The 11,455-nt window shown below is 26.6% G+C and overlaps 1 protein-coding gene across 5 annotated transcripts in view; it reads left to right on the top strand.

Moving 5' to 3' along the window:
* The first annotated feature begins 9,360 nt into the window (after positions 1-9,360).
* Positions 9,361-11,455, top strand: part of LOC101508434 (uncharacterized) — a 3,060-nt gene continuing 965 nt past the window's right edge. The window contains exons 1-3 of one of the 5 annotated variants that reach the window (XM_073369407.1): positions 9,361-9,494; positions 9,569-9,703; positions 9,816-10,583. In XM_073369407.1, coding sequence (XP_073225508.1) covers positions 9,592-9,703; positions 9,816-10,459 — 756 coding nt within the window. In that variant the 5' untranslated portion in view covers positions 9,361-9,494; positions 9,569-9,591 and the 3' untranslated portion in view covers positions 10,460-10,583. Of the gene's footprint in view, positions 9,495-9,532; positions 9,704-9,815; positions 10,584-10,624; positions 10,831-11,455 lie in introns of those variants that run through there. The other 4 variants (XR_001144820.3, XM_004514402.4, XM_004514401.4 and 1 more) reach the window with 4 other exon arrangements.

Here is an 11,455-nt window from a genome sequence, read left to right as displayed (position 1 = left end):
CAAAAGTACATTAACGATAAAACACTTTAGAAGTCGTTGAAAAATAATCAAACAAAAATTTTAATTTTAACAATTAATTTTTTTTTTTTTTTTTGTATACGACTAACAATTAAGAATATCGTAAAATTCACAAAACTCTTTAATTTCATCTATCTTCGAAAAAAATATTTGTTTGTATTAGCTCATATCAACTATAAGTGTTCTCTGAAATTACAAATTTATCAACATGTTGACAAGTTATATGTAATACTTAGAGGACCTTAAAATTATTGAGAATCCATGAACTACTTATTAATAATATAATATTGTCAAAATAAATATTTTGCCTATATTAACACTACATTAAAATGGTAAAACAAAAAAATTTAAGAAGAATTATTTTTGAGAGGAGAGAGAGAGGTGGCAGGTGGCAATTTTGGAAAGAAAATTGAATTTTTTTGCAATCTATTATAATATATTAAATCAAACCGCTAATTTTATTGATTGACACATCAAACACTTATGTGTCACATCATAACATTTGTTTCACATAACTTATATTCTTATGTGGCACCCTTCATATGTTTCCACAATTTATCTTATACATATTATTTCTCAATATAGTTTTTGCATCTCACACATCATCATATATATATGTTGAGAACCCACACACAAAAGCTCTTCATGAAAAATAATTTTACTATTAAAGCTCATCATGAAAATAATTTTACTATCAAATCTTCTCATGAAAATAATTTTACTATCTTATCACTTCAATCAACTTTTAGTACTCATTCATTTCTAACTTTGTATATTCAGATTAGTTGTTGGTAACAAAATACATTATTTCTTATGTTATTTCAAGAATCATCATTTTGTTTCATTCTTAAATTTTGGTGGAGAACACACTTTAAATACAAAGTTTTATCGTTTACACAACATTAAATATTTCATGACTTTTCCATTCTCACCCAAATATCAATAGAAAATGTGAGATTGTGTAACTCATGGTGACTTCCTCGGTTGCGTCAAATTAAGTCAATTTATTTCTCCATTTATATTTTATCCATCTTCTATTTTACCTTTTTTTTTTTTATCTATACAGTTCAAATCTAATATGATTTCTCAATTCTCACCCCAAATATGAATGAAAAATTTGAGATTGTGTAACATATTTAGCGACATCATAAACTAGGTCAAAGTTTATCCTTAGGTCATTTTCTTTCTCCATTTAATTTTACTCATCTTCTATTTTTTTTTATCTATGTCTTTCAGTTCTATTTTAACGTGGACAACACATTTTCTTTTGGATACAAATCATTTGTTTTTCTATAACTAAGAGCCCATTGAACATATTTGAATTCTTAAACCACAAAGCGGCATTTTCAATTCCTTTATTTTTTAGACTTTTAATTTAACTATATAATAGATAGTTGGATATAAACAAGTATTATGGTTTCCTTTAGCAAATATTTTTTGGTAGCGACTTGGGCCATAGCCCATAAGCACTAACTCATTCATCTCTACGATTAAAAAACAAACAATAAAAGCATAACTATTAATACAAACTTAATTTCAAATTAAGTTACAATTGGTAATTCATTACATTTTAATATACAATAATATTTTAATTACATTTTAATAATTAAATGTAACAACCAACTTAATACCATAAATAAAAAGAAAAGACAAACAATTAATAAAATACAATTTATTCATGCTTATAGTCGACAACAAAAATAAGTTTTGAATAAGATGAATTTGGTAGCAAAAAATAAAACAAAAAAACTAACTTTATCTCTAAAGAATAATCATTTTCTATAATTTTATACTATAACGTTGCATGATTAAAAAACTAAAAATAAAAAACATTATTATTATTATAAATTTAATTTTATATTAAGTTATTATTGATAATTCATTATATTTAAATACATCACAATATTTTAATAATTAAAATGTTATAATCATTTTAAATGACCACATATATAATTAAAATATAATCATCAAAATTTAATTTAATAACTCTATGGATAAAACTAAAAATAAAAAACATAACTCTTATAACAAACTTAATTTTATATTAACTTACTCTTCGTAATTCATTACAGATAAATAGATCATAATATTTTAATTATATTTAAATAATGATAATGTATTATCTTAAATCACTATAAAATATATAAAAATATAATAATCACAACTTAAAAACCAATAATCAACTACAAACAGACAATCTTTTAAACAAAAATAAATAAATAATATTAAAACAAAAATATTTTTATAAAAATTAGCAATATAATTGATAAAAAAAATTCAAATAATTTTAAATGCTTATTTATATATTAAAAATAATCAATATACAACATTTGTACCTTTTTATTATTACTACTGCATCGACACGTATATTTACCATGTATATAATGCACAAATAGCAATTTGTCAATCTAATAAGTGATTTTGGTGTCTTTTTTATTTTATAATAATTATCCATGTATGTATTTGTCATGAGTATTTTGAAAACATTTTAAAATATGGCAGAAAATATGTTATAATCTTAATAATTTTTACATAATTTATATACTTTTTTTTTTTTACTCAGATAACTTATATACTTTAATAAAAATAGAGTATGTGATTATCAGTTATATAAATTTTCACTTAAATCATAGTTAATATTTATGTCCATGAGGTGTTAGTTAAATGGTAAGATTTTAATATTTTAGAGAGAGTTTAAATTCGACCCAAAACGGTTATAAAAGGGTGATTAGTTCTACTTTGATTAATAATAAATTTTCCATCCTTAAAAAAATTGTTAATTTTTTATGATTAAAATTTTACAAAAAATTATTTTTATCGTAATATCTCAGGAGTAAAAATACTTATTTAATTACAAACTCAACAATTTCTTCTATCTCATTTATTCTTCTTATAATCTTAAAAATTAATACATTAATAAATTATATATATCGTGTTCAAAAAAAGTTTAAACCCATGCATAGTACGGGTTATATTCTAGTTGTTTATTTAAAGTATAAATTTTGTAGGTATGAATTGATGGTTATTGTATTTTACATGTAAAATTATGTGGCATAGTTATTATGCTCTCTAGCAAAAGATCGATATTGTTAAGTTTTTGATGGTAATTATATTATTTTATTTATAAACAAAAAAAATTATTGGATAATTTTTTTTTTTGACTCAACTATGTTACATTATTTATTTATTTTTATTTAATTTATCTGAATATCATATTATATTATGTAGATATTTTGGATTTTATTTAAGAATTAATATTAATATGAGATTGACATAATTTTGATTAATTAGAGAATAGCAACACAATTAATTAAGAAAGTTCCCAAAGAGAGAAAGAAAAAGTCACTACTAGAAAATTTGGAAGCAACTAAAATTTATAAAGGCAAAGGCATTTATTAATGGGAAAATTTGTAAACCACTAAAGTAAGTAAGTCCAATCACCTTTATAAAGGCATGTTATTTATTAATGGGAAAATTTGTAAACCACTAAAAGTTTGTAAGTCCAATCACACATTGAATTTCAATGTACAAGTAGTTTATACTCTAGAGAGGCTTATTGTACAAATATATGACTTAGAAATTATCTATTTTCTTAACTAACTTAGATAGTCCATTTTTTAGTGTTTGAGAAGTCATTAAACAATTCTCTAATTCATGTTGAGTTGAAGGTATGTTTAATTCATTCATATTATTTATTTCTCTTTTATTTTGTAATGAAATGTGGTTGAGGAAAGAACATGATGTAATAATTGTATTCTTTTTCTAATAAGAAATGATAACACAAATATCAAATAGAGTGTCATTCCCTATAATGTAATGGAGGGAATGAATGAACATATTAACTTATAATAGAGAAGACTAACTTGGAAGTAGTACTAAATTTGATTGAATGCATATGAAATAAACTACAAACTTTGAATAAGGCAATATAAAGTGGAATATGATTAAACAAAGATTAAATAAAACCATAATCATATAAAGTCTACTTCATCGCATCTTTTTTTTTTTCATTTTATTTATTGTTCCAATTAGAGTGTAAAATTGAATTATTCTAAATATGCAAACTCCCAAACACCCACATGGTTCATGAGGTTAATACCTTCACAAGATACTACCTATAAAATTATGTCTATTTAATGAAAGTTAACTTCATTTGTATTTACACCTTATCATTCATTACTAATTACTTGAGTTATTTGTTCAGTGTCTTTACATATAAAAAATGCTACTTTTCATGCTTTCTTCTACTACTAATTAGCACAAACTATGGTGCTTATAACTATTACAAGCTGGTCCAACAATGGTTAACAACCTATTGTGCACAACAAACAAAGTTCTCATGCAACTCTAATATCCCAATCAAATTTACTATACATGGGTTGTAGTCTTCCAATCACACTAGATCTCAACCAACTTTATGCTCCTATTCTCAAATGGTTAAAGAAGTGAGTTTCATATTTATATCTTTAACTTGTGTTGCCATTTATTTATTACTATTGTATATTCAATAAATAATTTTATTTCTTTTTTATGTTTTTTAGCGTGCAATTGTTGAGCGTTTGGAGACTAACTTAGATCAATTTAAACAGAGTTGATTATGATTTTTGGGAGTACGAATGGAAGAAACATGACACATGCTCATTCATGGCACATAACCCATTAGGATATTCTTCCCTTGCATTGACGATACAAAATAAGCATGAAATATTACCTATCTTTGCAAAAGTCAACATTGTTCCTCATCTAAAAAAATTTATACGAGATCCTTGATTAACAGTACGATAATTGGAGCAATTCATACAATACCTCAACTTTCTTATGTGCGTGAAGAGAAATTCATATCTCTGAAAAATAAAACTTTGCTTAGACCAAACTGAAACTACTTTCATCAATTGTAATCATTCGAATAATTATGGCAACAACATAATTTGGACATTATGATATATGTTATGTAATGTTTGCATCAAAATATTAATAATAATGAGTTGAATATGATTCTCTCTTTTGTTTGGGGTAAATTGTTCAATATTTATATACCTACAAGATATATCTTTACAAAAATTGTTAAAAGTAAAAACAATTTCCATGTTTGAACAAAAAAAAAAACTTATGCCCTATAGTATGTTCTTTGATGCTAACATTCCCTAGAATTTTTTTTTTTCATGAACTTCAGAAATATTTAGCAGACTTGATAAAAGCATATAATATATGCTTCTCAATTTTTTTACACAATTATCATTTTATTTTTTATTTGTATTTTGTGGAGAGATGTAGAATACATGTAGTATTGTATCATATAAAAGTCACTACTCTTACCATTCTATATAAATTCAAAAAATTAAAATCTAAAATAATAATATTTTCTTTCAACGATCATTGTCGACTGACAGAGGACAATGATACCGTGACGACCTTTGTAAATCTGCCTTTTAACATTTGCAATCAGAAGAACAAAAAAAACCTTTTATAGAACAAGTGTCATGTAAGTGTATTACAATTTTCAACTACATCATAGTAGACTTTACTTCATAAATTGTTATAATAATACTTCAAAGTGTAATTATTATAGTAATACTTCAAAGTGTGTGTGGGTGCGTGCGTGCGTGTGAACAACGAGGTGTTTTAGAATTTTGTTCAATTTTGTTAAGGTAACCCCCTAGTCCTTCAATAGTTTTTTTAAATAAAATATAATAAATTTTAAAGTTTCAAATGATTTCAAAGTAAAATAAAATAAGTTGTAAAACTTAAGAAAATGATTTAAACTTGATTAAGATATCTATGTAAGTAATTGATACAATGATCTAAATTACATATACATTGAAGAATTTATTGTGATATAGTGTTGTGACTTCACTCTACATTAAAAAGTTGAATAGTAATTCAAATATATTCTTGAGTTCTTCAATGCTTAATACCTAGAAATATCATCCAACAACGTAGTGATTTATAAAACTTAATAACTTAGAATAAAAAAACAATTTTAAGATATTCCTAACCATACTTGGTGTACTAAGTATGAAAAAGTCCTTTTAATAATTTTTAAAAGGCCAAAATCAGAATAGTGAAAAAAAAATTACATGAGAAACTTTAAAAGTACTATAATGTTGTGAAGAAGGTTAAGAAGAAGATGTTAGAGTTTCTTGCTCAAATGTTTGATATCCAGATCTGGAAAATAAGATGTAACAAATTTAAGTATTGTTGTTAGTATCATTATTCACTTAGAGTAATTAAACAATTTAAAGTAAAATGAATCAATATAAAATTTGTAAAATTTATAGTAACAAAATAGGAAATATTTTTCTAGTCAACAAACTTTTAATTCACAAATAAGTTATTTGAATGCAGTCACTTCATTGTTTAAAATCATTACATTGACAAAATTCTTACTAGTTAAGGAAATTAGAGCACTACTTTCTTTTCACACAAGGTTGCTATGTTAGCTGCTTACAAAATAAAGAGTCTAAAAATTAATGAAAATTATTTATTTTTCCATGTTATACTATTAAAGTGAGTAAAAGTGTTACACGTTATCATAATAGTCCCTTAATTAAAGGAGCACATTTTAAACACCATAATTTTGAAGTTTGTTAATCAAATTAATCCCTAATGTTAATTTTGGGTTAACTGTTGTTAGTTTTTGTTGATGTGACATTGAAGGGAGTTTAATATGTCACGTCGAACATGTGATGTGGTAAGGTACTGTCATTTGAATGTTGAGAGATTGAAATGAAACAAAATATATAATAAAAAGAAATAACATGTATTCTCCTCCCAAATGATGAACTCTAAATGCTTCATTTTTGCAGGCAAGACGAATACACGAATGTTGATTCTGACCATAGTTCTTCTTCACGAGGTGATATGAGATTGAATAAACAAGTCCCTAAATGTTTGGGTGGGAAGAAGACAATGGTGTTCAGAGCAAAAATAACAAAGAATCCATAAAGATCATTATATACTTGCCCATGTCATAATGTATGATAGTTCAAAGAAATTTCAATATTCTATTTGTGTATTTACTTGAATGTTAACATGAAACAAATTAATCCCTAATGTTAATTTTGGGTTAACTAACTATATTGTTAATTTATTTTAATGTGACATTGAAGGGACTTTAATATGTCACGTCAATGTGTGATATGGCAAGGTACTACCATTTGAATGTTAGGAGACCGAAATGAAACAAAATACATAATAAAAAAGAATAATATGTATTCTCCCCCAAATGATGAACTCTAAATCATTTTTCCTTTTCTCAAATCTCTATAATTTGAAATAAGAATCCGTATAAACATGATAAGAGGCGGTGCTTCATTTTTGCAGGCAAGACGAATACACGAATGTTGATTCTAACCATAGTTTTTCTTCACGAGGTGATATGAGATTGAATAAACAAGTCCTTAAATGTTTGTGTAGGAAGAAGACAATGGTGTTCAGAGCAAAAATAACAAAGAATCCATGAAGATCATTATATACTTGCCCATGTCATAATGTATGATTTCTCAAAGTAATTTCAATCTTCTATTTGTGTATATCCTTGAATGTTAACATTAAACAAATTTTTTCATTTTGTTTTAGTGTGTAGGATGATATTGAAAATTGCAACTTCTTCATATGGGTGGATGAATGAAAAGACTATCTTGCTTCTGCGATATTACGAAGAAAAGGAACAAAAGACTTTGAAAAATATTATGGGGATGATTGTGCAAGGGATGAACAATTTAAGACAAAGGTGAATGCAAAACTGGACAATTTGGTTCTTGATATAACGTTAATGAAGTATTTTATTTTTGCATCTTTTGTGATTCAATTGGTGTATGTGATAGTACTTAAGTAATTGAAGGAGTGGTTGTTGTTGTTGTGTAATTTGTTGATTTTAAAATTAGTTGTCTTTTCATTCAACATTTATGAGCCATAATATGATTGAGAAGGTTTTGATTCAATATTGACAAGAGTGGGAGTGAGAGTGTGTTTGTTCTAAAGTGAAAAAGGATTGTGCGAAAGGTTTTACAAATAATTATCTAACTACCCTTTCAACTTTTCCCTTTAACTTTGATTTTTTTTTTTTACACTCATAATCAATAAGAATGTGCCATATGTCCACCCTATGTGGTTTGATTTGGAACATATCAACAAAATCTAACGAGAGCTAATCTAGAGTTAACGTTAGGGATTATATTTAGGGATGAATTTGACTAATAGAGTTTAAAATCTGAGTATTTAAAATATTTTCCTAATTAAGGGACCACAATTAGGGATGAGAATATATCAAACAGACGAACAAGACCTACGACCTAGCTTACATCACGTTCATGCCATACTAGACTTTTCTTTTAAAGAGACAAGATCAAGCATTCTAAAAAAATCTATTTAGTTAAAAAAGCCATTTAAGGCCTATCAAACTCGTCTATTTATATAACGTCATATTTTTCAAAATGTCATGTTAAATATCAAAATAGAATTTAATTTAATTAACAAATTAACTCGTTAATTTATTTAAATATATGTTTGATTACTTATTCAAATATGTTAAAACTTTCATAAAGAAAAAGACATTAAAATAAAATATGTTTTTAAGTAGATTAACATATCATATTAGACTTCTATAAAGGTCATGCTCATGCCTAACAAGAAATCTATGATATACCACATATTAGATTAGGTTTAGACCTTGAATTATTTTAAAGACTAAACTTGAGAGTTGTAAAATCTAACTCGGTTGAGTCTATTCTCACCCCTAACTACAATGGCGAGTTACTATTTCAAAGACAAAAGTGATTTTTCTCCTATTAAAGTTGAGTGATTTGACAAAATACATAATTGTTATAAAATATTTGTGTGAAATTGTTTTACAAATAATTTAAATATATAAATTAATTAATATATTTTTTTCTCTAATTTAAATATGTACAAATAATTAATTTTGCAAGAAAATCGATAGAAAAACTAATTTGTAGCATTTTAAATTTGTAAAAAATTAAAAGTTTATCTTTTTCTTAGATTCTGTTTGGATATTTTAAAATGAATAGAGTAAAGCATAATAGAATAGAATAAAACAAAACATAGTAGAGTGGAATACAACAAATAAATTCATTCCATTATTCAAGATATTTTATGACGAAATAAAACCAATTTATTATTTAAAACGTGAACATAATAAAATAAGTTATAATTTATTTTATTTTCATTTTTTCCCTTATTTAAAAAACACTAATATGCATCTATAAGTCCAACCTCAAATAATAATAATAAAAAGACTAATACATAGAATTAAAACATTATTCTCCTCTATTTCTCTTTCCATTTTCACTAATTAATACCAAATATATTATGGTGAAAAAGACAACAAGATATAGCACTCTCCAAAATTGAGTAAAATAAAGTGTAACTAAAATTTAGTTCACCTCTAATCTAAAGAAGTGATTTTGCTTGAGGTGAGTGTAAGCGGTGAGCTAACTTCAAAAAAAAAAAAAAAAAAAAAAAAAAAAAAAAAAAAAAAAAAAAAAAAAAAAAAAAAAAAAAAAAAAAAAAAAAAAAAAAAAAAAAAAAAGCTTAAGACTTGGAAGAAAGAAAATGGCAGAAGCAGCAAACAGCAGAGAAGCACGAAGAAGGAAAAGAATCCTCCAACAAGGTTCCGATCGTCTTGCTTTCATCAAAGGCCAAATCCAATCCCTCCCTTCTTCCGGTATTTCAATTTTCCTTTCTTATTATTCTTTCTTCAATCATCCAATTCCAAAACCTAAAATTCATTTTCAAAACAAAATATCTCAATTTCAATTTCTATCGCTTTTGTTCAGATTTGCTTCACGGCAAGGAAGAAGCGGAACACTCGAATCCCGTTTTGGAAAATCACGTTCCTTCCGAAAGAACCATAACCCAAACACCTCCTTTGCATGAAAAACAACACACTCAAAATGAAATTTCAACTGTTCCAACTTCTGAAATTCAACCTGAACCTGAAAATCTTCAATTACACTCACAACCACAACCACAACCAGATTTATCTAATGAAATTTTCCAGCAACAACCTGAGGAACCTAGAAGTTTCAATTTCATAATCCCAAGCGACGTGACCAATGCGATTGATGCCTCGAGTATTACTCGTCTTTGTTGCTCCATTTTCATGGCTCTATTAGTTGTTGCATCATATCTAGGATTCTCTTTGATTAAGAGTGTGATAAGTTTTAAGCCACTTTACTTAGTTCTGCTCACCAATTTAACGATTGTTGTTTCGAGACTTATTTCTGGGAAACAAAGAGGATTTGATGATAGGTCGAGGAGAAGACAGAACAGCGATGATTCTTCTGATCAATGGGGTGGACAACTTGCTAAAACATTGGAAATTGGTATGGTGGTGAAGAGTGTTGTTGATGCTGTTTTCATGGATTGTGCTGTCTATGCTATTGTTCTCATATGCAGCCTTTCGCTTCTGCGATCGTGACCAAAGGGTTTCTTTTACTTGGTTTGAATTTTGAATCCTTTTACTTTTGTTCATTTGAATTTGGTCTTTCTGTGAATTGTCCCTTAATATGGATAATTAAATATTAGTACACTGATTTTCTTTCCATTTTGTGTTAATTTGATTGTTTCTTGCTCTATATTGAAGGCATCGTGTATCATTTCATTACCCCGGCGAAACTGCAATCTGGGAAAGAAATAAATGGTTAGCCTAGACTGAATTAGATTGGAGTTAAGGAATGGTTGTTCATTTTAGGCATTCATTGTATGGGCAATTTAGTTCATAAAATTAATGAAACTTCTAAATTATTTATCAAAATGAAAATCATGGACCACATTAGTTTTTTTAGGTCATTCCTCCAAAGTTGTTTTATAGAGAGATTAATGTCATCGTGGATTTTTCAATTTCAGAGATCATTTTGAAATTTAGATGATTTCAGTGACTAAATTGTTTGAACCTTAAAATTTCAGAGACTATATTGACGATTAATTCATTTTTTTCTTTATTAAATCAACTAATCTGTTTTATATAAAAGTACTTGCCATCAAACTGAGATCAAGGTTTTGGATTTCATTTGATATGAACACCCTTTATTAGCTGCAAGTTTTAGAGCTTATTAATGTTTGGCATGCTTTGCAGCCTTGAAATCACACCAACCTTAAGCAAAAGTGCAATTAGCCTGCAAGAGTACAAATTAGATACTTTGTCAAGAAACTCATTGATGATCTGATTCACCTTCTCTGTGATTTTTTCATGCATAAAAGTATAAAGATTATGGAAAATGTTAATGGTCACAAACAGTACACTCATGAGAAAATCACGATAAAGAGAGAGAGAGAGAGCGTGCAACTGTTGCTGAATCTTGATGTATATGATTTCCATGTATTGTGTCAAATGCCAAATCTATCGGTCGAGGTTCATTCGTGATGTATTCGCCGCTCAAAGATTATCTATACCTGATGAGGAATGTGGGAGAGG

This window comes from Cicer arietinum, chromosome 6 (genome assembly GCF_000331145.2).
Source record: "Cicer arietinum cultivar CDC Frontier isolate Library 1 chromosome 6, Cicar.CDCFrontier_v2.0, whole genome shotgun sequence".
In the NCBI taxonomy this organism is placed as follows: Eukaryota; Viridiplantae; Streptophyta; class Magnoliopsida; order Fabales; family Fabaceae; genus Cicer; species Cicer arietinum.
The sequence above is the reverse complement of the archived record's forward strand: the minus strand, read 5'-3'. Positions and strand labels throughout refer to the sequence as shown.